Source organism: Pleurodeles waltl, chromosome 9, assembly GCF_031143425.1.
Source record: "Pleurodeles waltl isolate 20211129_DDA chromosome 9, aPleWal1.hap1.20221129, whole genome shotgun sequence".
Lineage (NCBI taxonomy): Eukaryota > Metazoa > Chordata > Amphibia > Caudata > Salamandridae > Pleurodeles > Pleurodeles waltl.
This window is the reverse complement of record NC_090448.1, coordinates 336,469,793-336,491,364: the sequence shown is the minus strand read 5'-3', so window position 1 is coordinate 336,491,364 and position 21,572 is coordinate 336,469,793. Positions and strand designations below refer to the sequence as shown.

At 44.8% G+C, this 21,572-nt stretch overlaps 1 protein-coding gene across 1 annotated transcript in view; it reads left to right on the top strand.

The window, feature by feature from the left end:
* Positions 1-21,572, top strand: part of BSN (bassoon presynaptic cytomatrix protein) — a 984,265-nt gene that overhangs the window by 941,943 nt on the left and 20,750 nt on the right. Inside the window, exons 9-10 of the mRNA XM_069206880.1 lie at positions 19,586-19,744; positions 21,151-21,199. Of these exons, the coding sequence (XP_069062981.1) occupies positions 19,586-19,744; positions 21,151-21,191 (200 nt within the window). The 3' untranslated portion in view covers positions 21,192-21,199. The remainder of the gene's footprint in view (positions 1-19,585; positions 19,745-21,150; positions 21,200-21,572) is intronic.

Genomic DNA, 21,572 nt, shown 5'->3' with positions numbered 1-21,572 from the left:
AGTCTTCCCCTACCTCGACGACTGGCTGTTGAAGGCGGGCTCGCCCCAGAAAGTCATCTCCCACCGTCAGAACACGGCGAACCTCCTGCACACTCTGGGGTTCACTATCAACGTGCTGAAGTCACACCTGACTCTCTCTCAGATGCTCCCTTTCATCGGAGCTGTTCTGGACACAGTGCAGTTTTGGGCTTATCCTCCGGAGAGGCGAGTCCAAGACATTCAGGCTATGATTCTGATCTTTCGGCCTCGGCTTGGGTTTCGATAAGACTGACTCTGAGGCTGCTGGGCCTCATGGCCTCCTGCAGCCTGCTAGTAACACATGCCAGATGGCATATGCGGGCTCTGCAGTGGGACCTGAAGTTCCAGTGGGCGGAGCATCAGGGTAATCTCTCTGACATGGTCCAGATCTTGGAGGGGACGGCAAAAGACCTGCAGTGGTGGCTTTCAAGTCTGCATTGGGTCCACGGCAGATCCCTCTCTCTTCCCCAACCAGATCTCTCTATAGTGACAGATGCGTCACTTCTGGGTTGGGGCAGCCACATGGGAGAAGCAGAGATCAGAAGACTCTGGTCTCCTGTGGAGCCTGGGCTCCATATCAATCTTCTGAAGCTCCAGGCGATCAGGCTTGCGTTGAAAGCGTTCCTTCCCTCTCTCAAAGGGAAAGTGGTGCAGGTGTTCACGGACAGTGCTACCCCCATGTGGTACTGCAACAAACAGGGCGGAGTAGGGTCCTGAACCCTTTGTCAGGAGGCAGTACGCCTCTGGACATGGCTGGAACATCAGGGCATTACCCTGATGGTTCAACATCTGGCGGGTTCCCTCAACGCCAGAGAGGACAAACTCAGCTGTCGATGCACAGCCCATCACGGATGAGGTCTCCATTTGGAGGTGGCGCAAGGTCTCTTTCAGCAGTGGAGAGAACCTTGGTTAGATCTGTTCGCTTCCGCAGAGAACGCACAATGTCAGCTGTTTTGAGCGTTGGAGTTTCCAAGCCGGCACTCGCTCAGCGACGCTTTTCCTCTTGAGTGGAACTCCAGCCTCCTTTATGCCTTTCCGCCTATACCTCTTCTGCCCAGAGTTCTCAAGAAGATCAGGAACGACCGGGACCTAGTCATCTTGGTGGCTCCGGACTGGGCACGGAAAGTATGGTATCCAGAGTTATTGATCATGTCCATCGATCCTCCACTCAGACTGCCCCTTCGGGCAGATCTTCTGTCGCAGCAACAGGGGATGGTTCTTCACCCAAACCTGTCCAACCTCCTCCGCCTTCCTGCGTGGAGATTGAGCGGCGACAGTTGACAAATTTTGATCTTCAACCCGAAGTCTGCAATGTTATCTTGGTACCCAGGCATCCCTCAACCAAAACTGTATACGCCGGTCGTTGGAATAAATTTGTGGCATGGTGTACCAACAAATCTGTTGATCCCCTTTCTGCTCCTTTATCCGAGGTTCTTCTGTTCATTCTTTCTTTGACCCCGCAGGGCTCTGCTTTGGGCACCCTTCAAGGGTATTTATCTGCCATTTCGGGCTTCCTTAGGTTACCTGATCAGCCCTCACTTTTTATATCTCCTATTGTGAGTAGATTCCTTAAAGGCCTCACCCATTTATTTCCTCCCACTCCATTTATCATGCCTCAGTGGGACCTCAATCTTGTCCTTACTTATTTGATGTGTACTCCCTTTGGGCCCATGCATTATTGTCCCTTGCGGCTCCTCACCTTCAAAACTGTCTTTCTTGTTGCTATCACCTCTGTTCGCAGGGTGAGTGAGCTTCAGGCCCTTTCCTCAAAACCTCCATACTTGTCTGTGCACCCTGACAAAGTTGTGTTGTGCACTAAGGCTTCCTTTCTTCCTAAGGTGGTTACACCTTTTCATGTAGGCCAGTCCATCAGTCTGCCTACTTTCTATGCACCCCCACACCCTTCCCATGAGGAGGAGAGACTCCACCGTCTTGACCCAAAAAGAGCGTTGGCGTTCTAACGCAATCGTGCTAAAGATTTCCGTGTGGACAATCAACTCTTTGTTGGGTATGTGGGTGCGAAAAAAGGGAAGGCGGTGCAAAAGCGTACCATCTCTCGATGGGTGCTTCTTTGCATCAAAATGTGCAACGTTTTGGCCAAGAAGCAACCTCCTAAGGGCTTGCATGCTCATTCCACCAGAGCAACTGCTGCTTCCACTGCGTTAGCACGCAGAGTTCCTGTCCTGGATATCTGCCAGGCAGCTACGTGTGCGTCCCTGCACACATTTGCTAAACACTACTGTCTGGACAGTCAGGTCCGTCAGGACGGCTACTTTGGTTGTTTGGTCCTGCAGGACTTCCTAGTATGATCTTGGTTCGCAGCCCACCACTTAGGATGGCATTGCTTGGGTATCTATTCTAAAGTAAGGAATCTGCAACTAGAAGTCTCTATCAGATGTACAAGTTACTTACCTTCGGTAATAAAATATCTGGTAGAGACATATACTAGTTGCAGATTCCTTACCGCCCACCCATCCTCCCCGCTTGCAAACTGATTTCTAGGAACAGGAATTCCCCTTTCATTTCCTTAGCTCTGGCGCACCAATCTCAGTGTTCTTAGCAGCTCTGCGCTTTGGTGTGGAAAGTCGTTAAAAGAAACTGACATCACTGCGCGAAGGTGGCGTCTATATACTACTCCCGAGGTCATCACTGCAACAACGACGCCCACGGAGTCGACCGACGCCACCTACCGATGTGCAAGGGTATTGCTCGAAGAAAGATCTCCGGATCCAGTCTGACGCCTGGGGGAAATTCTAAGGTAAAGAATCTGCAACTAGAATATGTCTCTACCAGATATTTTGTTACCGAAGGTAAGTAACTTGTACATATAGGTTAAAATCCATGACAAAAATTGTGCTAAACTCAGGACACCGTCACTTTGTAAACTTAATCTAAAAATTTAATTGCTCTTATAATTGCACTATTATCTTTGATTCTAAAAAAATATATATAACATCCTATAAAGTAGACCTTATTTTTGCCATGTTAAAATCGATGATAAGTACATTTTTCTTAGATACAAACGTTTAGGACAAATACATAAAATGTGCAAGAGTTTCAGTTGTGAGTCCGCAAAGTTGACAGGCAGATTTTCCTTTATGCGCTGGCTTCCATTTCCCCCTCAAATTAGTAAATGGGAATATAGAACACCCTAAATCTCAGGAATTTCATTTTAATGTAGCCAGGAAGATTTGACCCAAGATATTCTTGGTTCTGTGAGGCAAAGTTTCAGAAACTAAGCCCATTATTTATATTTTTGGAACTAGGCCAAGTTGTTCTCCCTCTGTGTACTGGCTAAAATCCCTCGAAGCAGACAATTTCGGGCCAGTCAGCAGCAGCGGCTCCTCCCTTAGAGCAAAGGAGCGTCGTCTCACCGCAAATTCAAGCATATAAAATAAAATTATACTAAAACAATTTTATTTTCATTTTATTTTTCCTCCTGCAGGTTGCCAGCGAGCCAACTGTGCTGAGTGGGGGTGGGGGCATCCTGATAGGCAGCAGCAGCTGCAAGAGAAGGAGTGGTGGGCACTGTAAGTGCACATGTCATTTGGCCGGCTTCCTTAGGACAGCCAAACCTACATGAGCACTTGGATTTCTCCAAACCGAGCTGTGATTTACAGCTGGGTAGAGAACAGGCTCTGGCTCCCTGTCCAAGTGTGAGCACAAATCTGGCCCACTCACACAAATACCGGTGCTTCTGTCATGTTGGTAATAGTATTACCAGCTTGAGAACAGTATCTGGACTGGCCTAAGGGTCAGAAATCTGGGAGCCAGGGCAGTGAGTGCACCGCCATGGACTGCCAGGACACTGAAAGGAAAGATGAGCTAGCGTAAGGAGTCTACATGCTGAGCATACAACGTTGTCCCTCTTTTGTGACTTTTATGCGGCAACAAGGATCCTCTATACTAATGAAGTTAATGCTTGCAGGCAGCTGACGCAATGTGTTTTTTGTATCTGCGCTTTCCGCATAGCTCTTCACAGCTTTTGACTAATGCAAAGTGCTGTCCTTGAGTGACAGTTGCGCTTCCTTCAGGTTTGAGTTCTAAAGCTCAAAAGCAAAAGGAGTTCTCCACCAATGCCTGACGAATCAAACAACTAAGAAATGATGAAATCCTTTGCCTGTAGGAGGAGACCCTGGCTATCGAAGAACACGTTCTCTGTCTCTCTCACTATCTCCACTACGAGCCAGATGTATCAAATGCAAAAAGCCATTTCAGAATGTATCAAAGGCATTCTGAATGCAATTTTAAGGAATAGCTAAAATAGCGATTCCTTAAAATTGCGACCCTGTTTAGAGAGTCGCAAATTGTGACTCTCTAAATAAGAAATTGCAAATAAGGATTCCTTATTTGCGATTTCTAAAGCACATGTACAAAGCAATTCCGTAATGCAAATTGGGCATTAAGGAATCGCTATTACCACCAAGTTGAACTTGGTGGTAATCATGTGCAAATTTTAAAAATGCATTTAAAATGCATTTTTAAAATGTACATGTAAAGCACACATGCCCTTTTGGCATGTGTGCACCTTACATGTTGTAAAAAATGTTTTTGGGGTGCAGCACCCTGGACTTTGCATTTCCCAAAATTGCGAATTCCAGTTAGGAATTTGCAACTTGGGACATGCAAAATATTCCATAGATACAAATGGGCGCTGTATCGCAATTTGCGATGCGGTAATAGCATTTGAGATTTTTAAGAAATCGATATTACCGATTAGCAAATCTTATACATTGCATTTTGCGAATCAGAAATAGCGATTTCTTAAAAATCGCTATTTCCGATTCGCAAAATGCATTCTTGATACATCTGGCCCTACATTATTGACGCACTTGTCGCCGCCTCAAGAAAATCTGGAGAAACACCAAATCCACAGAAGCACATAGCACCTTCAGAGCTGCCACCACCACACATAACCAACTTATTAGAAACTTCAGAAAGAAAGCTATACAAGACAGAATCTCCTCACATGCACACAACAGCAAGGAACTCTTCAGCATCATCAAGGAGTTCGCCTAGACCAACAGTGAAACAACAGGCATCCCACCCACACAGGACCTCTGTGACAGACTCAACACCTACTTCCACCAAAAAATCAAGACCATCTATGAAAGTTTCAGCAAGGACAGCCTACGCGCAGAACCCCCTCTACCAAAACCCGACACCAGCAAACCAACAATCACCACCTGGACCCCCCTCACCACAGAAGATACTCTGAGAAAAATTAGGTCCATACACTCTGGTGCCCCCAAGGACCCATGCCACCACCACATTTTCAACAGAGCTGCAGACACCATCGCCCCCAAGCTCCACCTTACCATCAACTGCTCACTAGCTGCCCCCACGTTCCCCAATGACTGGAAACATGCTGAGATCAAACACCCCTCAAGAAACCCTCAGCAGACCCCACCGACCTTAACCCCTTCAGGCCCATCTCCCTACTCCCTTTTCCTACGAAAGTTATCGAAAAAGCGGTCAACAGCCAACCCGCCACATTTTTAGAAGACCACAACATCCTCAACATCTCCCAATCCGGATTCAGGAAAAACCATAGCACCGAACCGGCTCTCCTGGCTGCAACAGAGGGCATCCGCTCCCTGCTGGACAAGGGAGAGATGGCAGCACTCATCCTGCTAGACCTCTCGACGGCCTTCGACACAGTCTCCCATCACACCCTGACACGAAGACTCCATGAAGCCAGCATCAGAGACAAGGTCCGCGCCTGGATTCAATCCTTTCTCTCTGGCAGAACTCAACAAGTGAGACTAGCCCCCTTTCTCGCAGACCCCACACCCACCACCTGCAGAGTTCCCCAGGGATACTCCCTCAGCCCCACGCTGTTTAACATCTACATGGCCCGCTAGCCACCATTGTCAGAAGCTACGGAATCAACATCATCTCCTACGCAGACGACACCCAACTTACCCTCTCCCTCGCCAACGAACCCACGAAGGCATGGAAGCAGTCGCCAACTGGATAAGAAACAGCTACCTTCAACTCAACGCAAACAAGACAGAAGTACTCATCATGGGCCCTCAACCCAATGCGTGGAACGACTTCTGGTGGCCACCCAGCCCCGGAAACCCACCCACCCCCACCAGCCACACCCTCAACCTCTGGATTATCCTGGACTCCAAACTCAGCATAAACCATCGAATCAACTCAGTCACCAACACCTGCTTCCGCACCCTCCATCTCTTACGCAAGTCCTTCAAATGGATCCCCCTCGAACATAGAAAGACTGTCACACACACCCTCATCACCAGCAGACTGGACTATGGCAATGCACTCTACGCCAGAATCAACAAGAAACTCATCCGCAAACTACAAAACATCCATAACACATCCGCCAGACTGGTCCTCGACCTACCTCATCTTGCAACACCTGCGTACACTGCACTAGAAAAAAGAATCACCTTCAAGATCTTTACTCACACACACAAACACCTCCACAACACCAGACCAGCCTACCTGAACCAGTGACTCAACCTCCACGTACCCCACGGGACCCTACGTTCAGCCCAGCTCTCTCTTCCGGAAGCACCCCGCATCAGGAAAACCAGAACAGAAGGACGCTCCTTTTCCTACCTCGCAGCCACTGCCTGGAATGTCCTTCCTCTCCACATCAGACAAACCACCTTGCTCTTCAGCTTCACGAAGGAACTGAAGCCCTGGCTTTTTTAAACCACCAGTGAACGCTACACTCTTCCCCCCCAGCGCCTTGAGACCCTAATGGGTGAGTAGTTGCGCTTTACAAGCACTGATTGATTGATTGACTTTGACTTCTGTTTCAGCTCCAGCATGAGGGATAGTCCCATGGGTCGGAAGGGTGCATTTAGCCGAGGGATACAAAATTATACTAGCTCGCGTGTTCAGACCTCTTAGGAATAGCGCCATCTGCATCTTGCTCACTCTGGATATTTCCAGCGCCGGCTTGGAGCAGACTCCCCCCCTCCCGCAGGGGTTCAGGCTGTACCTTGCTGAAAACACTCCCTTTGGGCACCGCACCCTGTGCTGACCCGTTCCACGAAGAGTTAGAGCTGACCTGTAAGTACACCTTTTTTCTCCCGCAAACCTTGCTTCTTGTTCTTCAGATTTCATTTTAAAACTATCTGCCTTTTTCTCCTACTTCAAGTGGGGGTTTGTAAAGACAGCCAGCAGAGATTGTACTCTAAAGGTTGAGCTGCTTGTGTACGGGCTAGGAATTGTTCGGCTATGAATGTAATTATTTTAAACGTGGGAAAGAGGTGCAAAGACTAGAGGACTTTAACTGGTGCAAAAGGGGTCAGCGTGGGGCCGCCGGTGGGTGTTACTGAGGTATACAGCTAAACTATATTTAGCTTTCAAACCTTCGTATGTGAAAAGCCAGCGACATTTCATATTTATCTAATGAGCGCAAATGCTGAAAGTTACACTGTACTACGTAGTAGTAGCAATCTTAATGTTAACCATTTGTAAGTATCAACAAACTGGAGCCTCTCTGTGTTTTATTAACGGTTAGGTTTTGGGAAGCTGACAGAGTGGTACTGATTTTATCTTTCTGTGAAGGTTGAAAGACTGAGTAGTGATGACGCAGCACTTTTTCCATCCCTCACAGGGATGAAAGGCGCAGGTAAGACTTGGCTTCACAGCGATCGTTGAACCAGCTGAGCAGACGTGGTATTGTATCTCTCTGCAGGGTGCAATGCGCTTGTTCTTTGTGGCGTCTGTAGTGTTTTTAGTTCCGATGTTACAGCCTGCAATTTAGGCACTCCTGTTTTTTGCTGTCTTAAGTTGGTAACACTTTGGTTGTTCTGAAAACAAGTGCACCACTTTTTCAGCCCTACTATCCTTCTGATGTTCTATCTTAGCATTTGACTTGTACCACAGCCCTACCTTGCTCAATGTACAGGTATCTACAAGAACCTGGGGCCTTTGGAATGCATGTGCAGAACACCTCAGCTTTCCGAGTGTCTGCAGTTCAAGTAATGTCATCCAGAGGCTCTTTATTGATGTCATAACTACACTTTCACAATTCGTCGATTAACCTTCTTGCCCACTCTTTTTTTTTTAGTTTTACTGGGTTTAGAACTCCCCGCAGCCCCCTCCCCCCCCATGGCAGTGGGGCTCGCTCACTTTTTTGCCCCACCACTTCCAGAGGTCGTCATTGCCAGCTGGTCTAACTTTGCCAGTGATTCTAGATTAGGTAGGTAGATTATATGTTTCTATAGCCTTTTTTAAAGATACAACCTTCAGTTCTATATCATAAATCCTGGTGAATTAAGGATTTTAAGGTTGGCGGATCAGCCCTTGCACAATCACAAAAATAATTCAAACTGCTTCTGTAATGAAGTGACATTAAGAGTTTTTTAATTCAGTTCTAGCTTGATGACGCAGTGGGGAGTGGATATGCGAAGATACAAAAGATTGCATACACACCCCCATGTAAGTTTTATCAAAACTGGCTATGACCGTACTATTTAACGCAGGTGATGCAAATAGTAAGTAAGGCATACGTTTCAAGTTTAGTCCTTTTTCGTGAAGATTTGATTGCTCTGCTTCCGAACAAGTTGGAAAACCTTATAATAGATTTTGTGATTTTAGTTGGCTTAAGCTTACTTGTGAATAGATGATTAGTCCACTATAGCTCACTGTCAAATGTAACTCCAAAGTATTTGTATTGATTGACTATTTCGATCAAGGCATCTCGTAAGACACACAATATGGGCTCGGTTTTCTTTCCAAATGTCATGATTTAGGTTTTTGACTGGTTGGCTATTAATCCAGTCTCTAAATTGAATGCATTTAGACAATTTAGTGCATATTCTAGCCCTTTTGGAGTCTGTGACAATATCACCAGATCATCGGCGTAGGACAGGTGTGATACACCCATGCATCCCAGCTTTGGTGGAATACCAAGGCCTGATTTAAGAGACTGACAGATTGGCAATATACAAAAAATAATAATAAAGGAACCAGGATGCAGCCTTGTTTGAGGCATTCTCATTGCGGAATTTTGATTACAAAAACAAATTGTCATGGATAACCTTACTTGCAGCCATGTGTTGGTATGCAGTTTGTAACTGTATTCAAGATGGTTGTGCCGGCTTATGCACAGCTCAGAATGCTTGTGTTAGTTATGCCATCAAGTCAGTGGAAAAGGCAATCGGCCATAAAGGTTCATTGGGAAAAGTTATGCCCGATTCTATATGTTTGATCTTTTTATTATGAAAAGTTATGTCAAAACCAGTAATACAGACTACATTTTTAAAAGCATGTGCTAAAGGCAATAAGGTTTTAAGGGAGGGTTGTTATTACACTATGCTAAAGCATTTAGGCAGGTATCTTGTAATATGGAATCCCACATATTTCCTTAGTAAACAAGAATTTTGATATTGGTGACCAACTAGAATAAACCGTTGGGATAGAAGATTATCCTTATGGTAATCCGTTATGAACACTAGTAGGAAGAAATTTATGTTATTTTGACAAATATAATTTTGAATATATTTGTAATTGTATTACAATATACTTAATGGATGCCTTATGGTAAAGCGTATCCTCAGTACAATACCTCTGATTTGGTTATAATAAGCCAATTATGAAGGATAAAGGCCTTATATGTTCATTGGAAAAGGATATTTGAGATGCCATAAATCTGATTGGTTTATTATTAAAATGCAGTAGGACTGATTTAATTATTTTGAAACACTTTTGTTAAATCCATTAGACTTTCAATGGCAGTTGTGACTGCACCATGTTAACCTCTTAGCTGCTGCCTTATCCCCCCCCGTGCTGAGCTCTTTTTTGGCTATTTGGGGTAGTTCGCGCTTAGGCCTTCATAACTTTTTGTCCACATAAGCTATCCACGCCAAATTTGCGTCCTTTTTTTCCAACATCCTAGGGATTCTAATGGTACCCAGAGTTTGTGGTTTCCCCTGGAGGAGACCAAGAAATTAGCCAAAATACAGTGAAAATTTAGTTTTTTTCAAAAAAATGGGAAAAAAGGGTTGCCGAAGAAGGCTTGTGGTTTTTTCCCTGGAAATAGCATCAACAAAGGGTTTCTGGTGCTAAAATCACCATCTTCCCACCTTTCAGGAACGGGCAGACTTGGATCAGAAAACCACATTTTTCAACACAATTTTGGCATTTTACTGGGACATACCCCATTTTTACTATTTTTGGTGCTTTCAGCCTCCTTCCAGTTAGTGACAGGAATGGGTGTGAAACCAATGCTGGATCCCGGACAGCTAACCATTTCTGAAAATTAGACAAAATTCTGAATTCAGCAAGGGGTCATTTGTGTAGATCCTACAAGGTTTTCCTACAGAAAATAACAGCTGAAATAAAACAATATTGAAAGTGAGCTGAAAAAAACAGCAATTTTTCTCAACGTTTTACTCTGTAACGTTTTCCTGCAATGTCAGATTTTTTAAAGCAATACACCGTTTTGTGTGCTGGACTCTTCCGGTTGCGAGGATATATAGGGTTTGTAGGTTCATCAAGATCCCTAGGTACCCAGAGCCAATAAATGAGGTGCACCTTGAAATGTGTTTTCATTCTACTGTATACCGGGTATACAGCAATTCATTTGCTGAAATATAAAGAGTGAAAAATAGGTATCAAGAAAACCTTTGTATTCCCAAAATGGGCATAAGATAAGGTGTTGAGAAGCAGTGGTTATTTGCACATCTCTGAATTCCGGGGTGCCAATACTAGCATGTGAATTACAGGCCATTTCTCAAATAGACATCTTTTTTACACACTGTCTTAAATTTGGAAGGAAACAATTTAGAGAAAGACAAGGGGCAATAACACTTGTTTTGCTATTCTGTTTTCCCCCAAGTCTCCCGATAAAAATGGTATCTCACTTGCATGGGTAGGCCTAATGCTTGCGACAGGAAACGCAACATGGACACATCACATTTTTACATTGAAATCTGACGTGTTTTTTGCAAAGTGTCTAGCTGTAGATTTTGGCCTCTAGCTCAACCGGCAGCTAGGGAAGTGTAGGAGGCTGGACTGGATTGTAGTGAGTACCAAGGGGTACTTACACCTTGCACCAGGCCCAGGTATCCCTTATTAGTGTATAGGGTGTCTAGCAGCTTAGGCTGATAGATAATGGTAGCTTAGCAGAGCAGCTTAGGCTGAACTAGGAGACGAGTGAAGCTCCTACAGTACCACTAGTGTCATTTCACAATATCATAAGAAAAAACAATACACAGATATACTAAAAATAAAGGTACTTTATTTTTATGACAATATGCCAAAAGTATCTCAGTGAGTACCCTCAGTATGAGTATAGCAAATATACACAAGATATATGTACACAATACCAAAAATATGCAGTATAGTATTAGAAAACAGTGCAAACAATGTATAGTTACAATAGGATGCAATGGGGACACATAGGGATAGGGGCAACACAAACCATATACTCCAAAAGTGGAATGCGAACCACGAATGGACCCCAAACCTATGTGACCTTGTAGAGGGTCGCTGGGACTGTAAGAAAACAGTTAGGGTTAGAAAAATAGCCCACCCCAAGACCCTGAAAAGTGAGTGCAAAGTGCATTAAAGTTCCCCAAAGGACATAGAAGTCGTGATAGGGGAATTCTGCAGGAAAGACACAAACCAGCAATGCACCAACGATGGATTTCCAGTCGAGGGTACCTGTGGAACAAGGGGACCAAGTCCAAAAGTCACAAGCAAGTCGGAGATGGGCAGATGCCCAGGAAATGCCAGCTGTGGATGCAAAGAAGCTGCTACTGGACAGTAGAAGCTGAAGGTCTTGCAGGAACGACAAGGGCTAGAGACTTCCCCTTTGGAGGATGGATCCCCCACGCCATGGAGAGTCGTGCAGAAGTGTTTTCCTGAAGAAAGACTGCCAACAAGCCTTGCTAGCTGCAAATCGTGCGGTTAGGGTTTTTGGATGCTGCTTTGGCCCAGGAGGGACCAGGATGTCGCCAATTGCGTCTGGGGACAGAGGGAGCGTCGAGCAAGACAAGGAGCCCTCTCAGAAGCAGGCAGCACCCACAGAAGTGCCGGAACAGGCACTATGAAGTTGAGTGAAACGGTGCTTACCCGAAGTTGCACAAAGGAGTCCCACGCCGCCGGAGGACAACTTAGGAGGTCGTGCAATGCAGGTTAGAGTGCTGTGGACCCAGGCTGGACTGTGCACAAAGGATTTCCGCCGGAAGTGCACGGAGGCCGGAGTAGCTGCAAAAGTCGCGGTTCCCAGCAATGCAGTCTGGCGTGGGGAGGCAAGGACTTACCTCCACCAAACTTGGACTGAAGAGTCACTGGACTGTGGGAGTCACTTGGACAGAGTTGCTGGATTCAAGGGACCTCGCTCGTCGTGCTGAGAGGAGACCCAGGGTACCGGTGATGCAGTTCTTTGGTGCCTGCGGTTGCACGGTGACGATTCCGTCGACCCACGGGAGATTTCTTCGGAGCTTCTAGTGCAGAGAGGAGGCAGACTACCCCCACAGCATGCACCACCAGGAAAGCAGTCGAGAAGGCGGCAGGATCAGCGTTACAGAGTTGCAGTAGTCGTCTTTGCTACTTTGTTGCAGTTTTGCAGGCTTCCAGCGCGGTCAGCAGTCGATTCCTTGGCAGAAGGTGAAGAGAGAGATGCAGAGGAACTCGGATGAGCTCTTGCATTCGTTATCTAAGGAATTCCCCAAAGCAGAGACCCTAAATAGCCAGAAAAGAGGGTTTGTCTACTTAGGCGAGAAGATAGGCTAGCAACACCTGAAGGAGCCTATCAGAAGGAGTCTCTGACGTCACCTGCTGGCACTGGCCACTCAGAGCAGTCCAGTGTGCCAGCAGCACCTCTGTTTCCTAGATGGCAGAGGTCTGGAGCACACTGGAGGAGCTCTGGGCACCTCCCAGGGGAGGTGCAGGTCAGGGGAGTGGTCACTCCCCTTTCCTTTGTCCAGTTTCGCACCAGAGCAGGGCTGAGGGGTCCCTGAACTGGTGTAGACTGGATTATGCAGAAATGGGCACCATCTGTGCCCATGAAAGCATTTCCAGAGGCTGGGGGAGGCTACTCCTCCCCAGCCCTAACACCATTTTCCAAAGGGATCTCTGAGGAAGTCCTTTGTTCTGCCTTCCTGGGCCAGGCCTGGCTGGACCCCAGGAGGGCAGAAACCTGGCTGAGGGGTTGGCAGCAGCAGCAGCTGCAGTGAAACCCCGGGAAAGGCAGTTTGGCAGTGCCAGGGTCTGTGCTAGAGACCCGTGGGATCATGGGATTGCACCAACAATGCCAGGATGGCATAGAGGGGGCAATTCCATGATCTTAGACATGTTACATGGCCATATTCGGAGTTACCATTGTGAAGCTACACATAGGTAGTGACCTATATGTAGTGCACGCGTGTAATGGTGTCCCCGCACTCACAAAGTACGGGGAATTGGCCCTGAACAATGTGGGGCACCTTGGCTAGTGCCAGGGTGCCCACACACTAAGTAACTTAGCACCCAACCTTTACCAGGTAAAGGTTAGACATATAGGTGACTTATAAGTTACTTAAGTGCAGTGTAAAATGGCTGTGAAATAACATGGACGTTATTTCACTCAGGCTGCAGTGGCAGGCCTGTGTAAGAATTGTCAGAGCTCCCTATGGGTGGCAAAAGAAATGCTGCAGCCCATAGGGATCTCCTGGAACCCCAATACCCTGGGTACCTCAGTACCATATACTAGGGAATTATAAGGGTGTTCCAGTATGCCAATGTAAATTGGTAAAATTGGTCACTAGTCTGTTAGTGACAATTTGAAAGAAATGAGAGAGCATAACCACTGAGGTTCTGATTAGCAGAGCCTCAGTGAGACAGTTAGTCATAACACAGGTAACACATACAGGCACACTTATGAGCACTGGGGCCCTGGCTGGCAGGGTCCCAGTGACACATACAACTAAAACAACATATATACAGTGAAAAATGGGGGTAACATGCCAGGCAAGATGGTACTTTCCTACAGGAAGCCTACCATACCTGTGCATTTTTTAAAACTAGACACCTAGGGGAATCCAGGATGGGGTGACTTGAGGGGCTCTGACCAGGTTCTGTTACCCAGAATCCTTTGCAAACCTCAAACATTGGCTAAAAAAAACACATTTTCCTAACATTTCGGTGACAGAAAGTTCTGGAATCTGAGAGGAGCCACAAATTTCCTTCCACCCAGCGGTCCCCCAAGTCTCCCGATAAAATTGATACCTCACTTGTGTGGGTAGGCCTAGCGCCCGCGACAGGAAATGCCCCAAAACACAACGTGGACACATCCCATTTTTTGACAGAAACCAGAGGTGTTTTTTGCAAAGTGCCTACCTGTAGATTTTGGCCTCTAGCTCAGCCGGCACCTAGGGAAACCTACCAAACCTGTGCATTTTTTAAATCTAGAGACCTAGGGGAATCCAAGATGGGGTGACTTGTGGGGCTCTGACCAGGTTCTGTTACCCAGAATCCTTTGCAAACCTCAAAATTTGGCTTAAAAAACAAAATGTCCTCACATTTCAGTGACAGAAAGCTCTGAAATGTTAGCGGAGCCACAAATTTCCTTCCACCCAGCGTTCCCCCAAGTCTCCCGATAAAATTGATACCTCACTTGTGTGGGTAGGCCTGGTGCCAGCGACAGGAATAGATCACACAACGGTCAATGTTGGTCCTTACGTGAGGCAGCTGTTGACCCTGGGGTGATCCATTCCTGACGCAGGCACTAGGTATAGGCACTCAAGTGGGGTAGTGTTTTCATTAGGACAGGTGAGGAATCACTGGGTGGTAGGAATTTTGTGGATCCCAGCATATTCCTGTAGTTTGTGTGACAGAAATGCGAGAAAAATATAGTTTTTATTCAACATTTCAGCTTTGCAGGGTATTCTTGGTAAGAAAACTTTGGGGAATCCACACAAGTCACACCTCTGTGGACTCCCCCGATTGTCTAGTTTCCAGAAATGTCTGGGTTTAGTATGTTTCTCTATATGGCCTCCGAACCCAGGACCAAAAACACAGGTGCCTGCCTTACAAAACCAGTTTGTTTTGTGATAGATAATTTTGATGTCTCCACAATACGATTTGGGCGGTGGAATTTGGGGCTGAACTAAATTGGAGAGCTCCCAAGTGAGCACTCTCTCTCTCTGCTTGCCGCCGCATTCACCTGCTCTCTGGGTTGGGATAACCCACTATTACCCCGTTGCACAGACTGTGCTTGCGAAAGGACAGCAGGACTGTCCTCATCACCTCCCTCATAATTTACTGGAAGAGGAGTTATCAAATGGGACTCCCCCCGACTGAAAAATCACTCCCAGAGTCTGCGCCGTTGTCCTATCCCTCAGATGTTGTCTCAGTCTTTGATCCTATGTCAGAGCTGTCCTCTATAACCCGAGTGACGGCAGCAGTCATCCATCAAGATGGCATCTCTGCTATGGGCTAAACCTTTGCTCTAAAACACTAGCCTACGTAGACAGTCACAAAATCGATGGTGTGTGTGAGATACGTGCAACAGTAGAGGCCACCTTACCTGCGCTTCTTCCCTCAATCAGCACGTTCTTTTCAAGACACTCAAAAAACACCTTGTCACATACCATTCGTCACAGTCTTTAGCACCTCCTGCGGCAAGTCCAACAATTATTATTGGTGCTCCCACTCCCTCCTCCTCGGATTCCCTCATTACCACCCAGCAAAAGTGCCCTTCATCTCTCCATAGCCGCCCCCCACCCCGCACATACATTTCATTTGTATTATAGCGCAGGTAATGGCTGACTTTACTAATGTACTCAGCTATTGACATAAAATACAGATTTGCTCTTTGCAGTAGGCATATAAGCCTTCTTTATGGCACTAAAACTGCCACTAGACAAAAGTCTGATCCTTTTGTAGCAGAAACATAATCACAATACTTACTTGACTTTTTTATTGCTGTCTAAAAGCTACAGGTGAAATGCGTCAGTTGATGTATGTGCATTGCTTTGAAGACGCAAGCTGCAACTGCAAGACAACTGGTGGCAAATTATATATATATATATATATATATATATATATATATATATATATATATATATATATATATTAGATCACTTTTATATGTGGGTCTGGTTTTCCTGGGGGCCGATCGCAGCCCCCAGGGAAACCACACATGTATTGACAAAAGTGATATATATATATATATAGATCTATATTTTTTTAGTAGTTGTATGGTTTCCTTGGGGGCCAAAATGGCCCCAGGGAAACCCTACAACTACTAAAAAAAAATATTGCCCCCACAGGGGGTCGCCCTGCCCACGGGCGACCCCCTTTCCATTTATTTTTATTTTTTTTATAAACAATTTTTTTTAAATAACATTTTGCCCCGGGGGGGGGGGGGGTGCGATCGAAAGAGATACCTAGGGGGGCCCGTTTTCTGAGGGGGCCGACCCCCCCAAGTGAAATCCCTGGTGTCTAGTGGTGTTTCCTGGCCCCCGATCGAGAAACACTTTCATAAAGGCCTCGTAAGAAAGTGGAGAGTCTCCCCTTTCTTACGAGGCCTTCCCGAACGTGGTGAAAGCCGTTTGGGGCCGTTTTCCCCATTGGAGCAGGAAACGGCCGCAAGGCCGCTTCCTGCTCCAATGGGGAAATCAACAAAGTGACGTCACCGCGCCTTCGAGACACGGAAAAAGCTTCTGTGTCTCCCGGGGAGAAAAAAATAAATAAATAAATCCTCGGGTGCGACACACCCGAGGATTTATTAACCCTCTCCCTGGTGTCGGCCAATGGTCATGACCTGCACCAGGGAGGTAGTGCGGGCGTCCGGCAGTGGCCGACGCCCGCACCCATGGGGTTAAAGTCTGCAGTCATATGTCTTGATACATGAAATATCAAAAGATTGCCTTTTTAGGCAGAGTTTTCTTGCTGATTACCCCCTCTGACAAACCATAGTGGTAGAAGATCTACACTGGAATAATTCTGTCTAAAAATACTTTGGAAGGCATGAGAAGCTTAGTTGTCTGTGAAGCACTTGTAGTAAAATTGTCAATAAAACATAAAAACATTTATACATTGATGAGCTGTGGGTCACTCTGTGTCTGATATCAGACTTACATGAGTGTTATTTACACTCTGCTTCCAATCATGACAGCATACTGCATGCAGTAATGGGTCAGCCCACTTAAGCCTTGGCTCTCTTGCCCTGTGAGTGATGCCATTTGTCTCTTGCCAAGTCCACACCCACCCACAAATGAGTGTTTCAGTGCTAGGGCAGGTGGTCATCTCTTTAAGCTTTTCCTTTTCTCCTTCATGGGTCCTCTTTCATTTCTTTCCTTACCCTCCTTGTTTTCGGAGCATACCACAGTTCTCCAGACAGTGCTAATTGGCTTCATTTTATCTGCTGTATACATACGTCAAGCCCATAATGGAGGCGGAAGCATGGCTTTTTTCTACTTTTATTTTTTTTTCAATTTATCTTGCATACGTCTTTGAGTTTGTATGGGTGTGTAAGCGGATGAATGTTAGAATGAGTTAGTAGATGGATGAATGAATGAGTGAGTGCAAGGATGAGTGGCAGAGTGCATACATGATGACTTATTTAGAGCCTAAACCTTCAGTGATAGAAAGGACACTTTTATTTATACACCAGACCTATTGGCATTGTTAATACTTATTTTTAAACTGCAGCAACCCAAGAGGTAGCTGATGCTCTTTACACATTTTAAGAATACATTGTTTGAGAAGGGTCTCATAGTTGATAGGAATAATTTGATCAACCTCACTACTGATTTTAATTTTGACCAGTTCTGTATTCATGCATATCTGATCTATGGTTCAGGATTATCTGTGTTTGGAAAGGTTTAGCTTGTAAGCAGATATTTCCCATAAGCCATCAGCCTTCTCTTCTGTTCCAGAATTGTGACACTGGTTACAGTAGAGTATAAAGCAATATCATCCGCGTATTCCAGAAGATTGAGCTAATTTTCATTAAGCATTACAGTCTAGATATTTGCATACGTAAATATGTATTGTCTTTAGGGCTGTAAATAAATTGTGGGCTCAGCAGGGGTTTTTCCAGCCTAGACCACCCAAAAGAGAGTAAGAAAAGGTATGAGCTTTCTGCACTTTGATGTCATCAGACATGTTAAAGAGTGATCAGGGGAAAAACAAGAGGCTGGCCTAACTGAAGGTGTCACTTTCATCTTGTGCAACAGAGATTACACTATAAAATGGCAGTTCTTCAGGAAGACTAATCAGGAGCACACTCTGTAAAAGACCTAATTGAATCTCGAAAGGAGCCTTGTCTTCTCTTCCCCATTCTTCAGCGTTTAAATATCCTCCCACCAGTCTCAGGAATGTCAGCAATACACCATATTGGAAGAAACCCACACCTATACCTTGAGAACAAGGCCATGCTTGAGATACTTAAAAAAAAATTGCCACAGGTTTCCATTTCCATAGTTAACAACTATGCATGTACCTAGCAGGCTACATACATAAACACACACCACAAACATATACTTTGGTTTTTAGTAAGGATGTGTGAAGTATGCATGATTTGCTTTCATGTACAACACAAGTACGCCTAATTATACAAAATACAAAATCTGTCATTTTGTTCTACATTTTAGCACAAAATGCATCTATGTATCAAATTGTGGTGCAATGATGCCTTTAAACAAGAGCACTGAGACCAACAGCCGTTCATGTTCTGTTGTTCCTGTACTTTATGATAAGTTGTTAAAACAGATAATACAAATATCTGATTTAATTTGAGGTTTTGGGCATTCCATCTTTCTCTTTAGCATTCTTATCAATAGTAGGCAATAGGAAAGTGCAATGAATCTTGGTGGGTCGCATTTGCCTATTCAAGACATGGAATGAACCATGTTGTAATTTAATTTTCTATTGTTCCATTCATTTATTTGTAAAATCCTCACCGCTAAATTTAATGACCTTTCCACAGTGTGGCATGTGTACCTGTAGTGTAGTGTGTATGAACATGTTGGCCTCTATGTAATTCCTGTGTGTCGTATATTCCCTTGAAAGAACAGCATATTATTGCTTCATCAGTGCTTCCTTATTGATCCATTTTGTGTATATTATAAAGGATGTCCTCATTATTGCGTCGCCAGACAATTATTTGTACACCACTAGAGAGGACTGTGGCTCCACCCACACGTTGTGAGCCAGAAGCACATGTTTTGATTAAGCATATGTTGTTGACTTCCACAAAAAGTGTTTTCCCTCCACCAGCTGCCACCATTTTGATTATTTATCCAGCTGGCTGAGCTTGAACTTTCAGAGGCACACACATGACATTGTAATGCTGTAAACGTGTAATTAGATAACTAGAGAATTTATCGTGTTTGTCTTTCTCTGGCAGCAGCACAATTGGGAGGAGAGCAGTCATTAACCTACATGGATTTTTAGGTCTGGCTTCACAGTACAACTGTCACCTATCCTTTTAACCTGAACCAATATTATCCTACAGTTATTTGGTTCTGCACAAATATGTACGCTATGTACTTGTAATGCTTCACGTTACCATACAACATTCTTTTAAAGGCAGACCTATTGGCATTGCCAATGCTTACAATAAATTTTTCATGTGCTCCACTTACAGCAATTAAAATTGGTCAGAAACCAACTGGTATTGGAATTTCTGCTGGAGGTGCCACACCAGGCGGCGCGACAACCGGACAGTCAGGCACAGAAGGTGAGAGTATGCTCTCTAAAATCCTGCCAGGAGGAGCAGCCGAACAAGCAGGAAAGCTAACTGATGGTAGGTGTTACATATCCTCTTACTACAAGTGTTGAACATCTTGTTACAGTCTACCACGTTACTAACAAGATTACAAATCTTTATTGTTTCACCATAAGCGATTTTTTGCCTCACTCTCAGTTTCAATGTCATAATGGAGACTAAGGTGCAGTTAAAAGTGTTCATTTTATCCATCGCCTACCTGTTTTTACAGCATCAAAAATACTTAAAGGACTTGCACTGGGAAAGAATATAGTATAGGCACTAATTTCACACGGATCTGAATCGGGGCGCAAAAGGCATTTGCACTCGAGTGAGGTTTACCTATGAAATGAGCTCGATAAGGAGACTCCGTGGATAACTGAGAAAGTTTCACATTGAATGAACATTGTGTTGCTTAAAGCTCTGAGAATGCTTGAAGTTTCTTTGTTTTAACAATGTCAGAAATCTGGTGATTGTGCAGGAGCTGGTGGTCTCTAGGAAAGATCTAGAAATCTGCACTTGAAATTTGACTTGGAATTGTTATGTAAAAATTCAGTAAAAGTTGACAAAAAAAGATCTGGTTCATGCCAGCTGCCGGCATTCACATGTGAGTATGTGCAAGCATTGCGATTTCATACTTGTGAGATTGGCGAAAGGCAGAGACAAGTAGATTGGATGACAAACGTTTGAAAAGTTGTAGGTTTCGAAGTAAAGAGTATTGAAGAGAGCATCAATATCCCCTTATTCCCCCTCCGTCACCCCTCCTGGGTGACCGGTGTATCAACTACTCGGCTAGTAGCTCAGTGCAGTGGAATAAGTACTTGCACATACAGTTGCAAGTCACAGATTCAAAACCTGACGGGGCTAACACAGCTTTTCATCATCCTATCATGTAGTAATTCTGCCTATTTTTCAAGCGCCACTGGAAAATTCTGTTTCTGGGAAATTCTGTTTCTGGAAAATGTTGTTTCTATATTAGTATCACTTCATACCATTCAAATTCTTTGATACCTATATTTGCTTTATGGACGATGCTTGCATTGGACTGCACAGAAATTAAGGATAAGCCCTGGCCAGCCAACGAGTCCCTGGGTAGGCTGAGGCTAGTTGTAAGCAACGTGCTCTTCAGTTCATCCTGTGGTTTGTCTGATCAGCCAAATCTATTTGCCAGAGGGGTTAGGTTGAGGAGGGGTGTGACCTGCAGTCAGATTTATTGCTTCTTAGAGGGCAAAGCGACACTAATTATTACTTTGCTCCTACAACAGCTTGTTGATATCATAGAATGCCAACATTTTTTGAGTTTGTTAAAAACGCAAGACCGATAAAATAAGCTAATCTTTTTCATTCAAGTCTACATTCACGCCTTCAAAATATAAAATGAAAATTCAGGAGTACTAGAGCCACCCGTTTGTTTGTTCACCTATTGTTTTTCTTGTTCTTTACAGCTGTGTCTGCTTTTGGGAAGAAGTTTTCTTCACTGTGGTAAAAAAAATGGTAAGTGGAAGTCTACCACCTGGAAATATTTCTTCTTTTAATACATACATTTGGGCTTTTGCATTATTTTCTATTTTTGCATATCCCAATGTCTTTGTACTACATATGAACAGTATCAGAGTCCAAATATATATATATACAGAGAGGGAGAGAGAGAGCGAACTCTAGGTAGTTCCCAAGATTAGGTCGAGAGCAGCTCCATTACAGAGCACCCTAAAACACCAGCAACACTCTAGATTTTCTCACCGCAAACGTCCGTTTTTCTAGCAAACTTTTAAACTTAGTATTTGCACAGCTAACGATGCCGAGCTAGAAAATGACAGTCTTTTGCCATTTATACAGCAAAGTCTCTAACCATAAGATTAGCACAGTG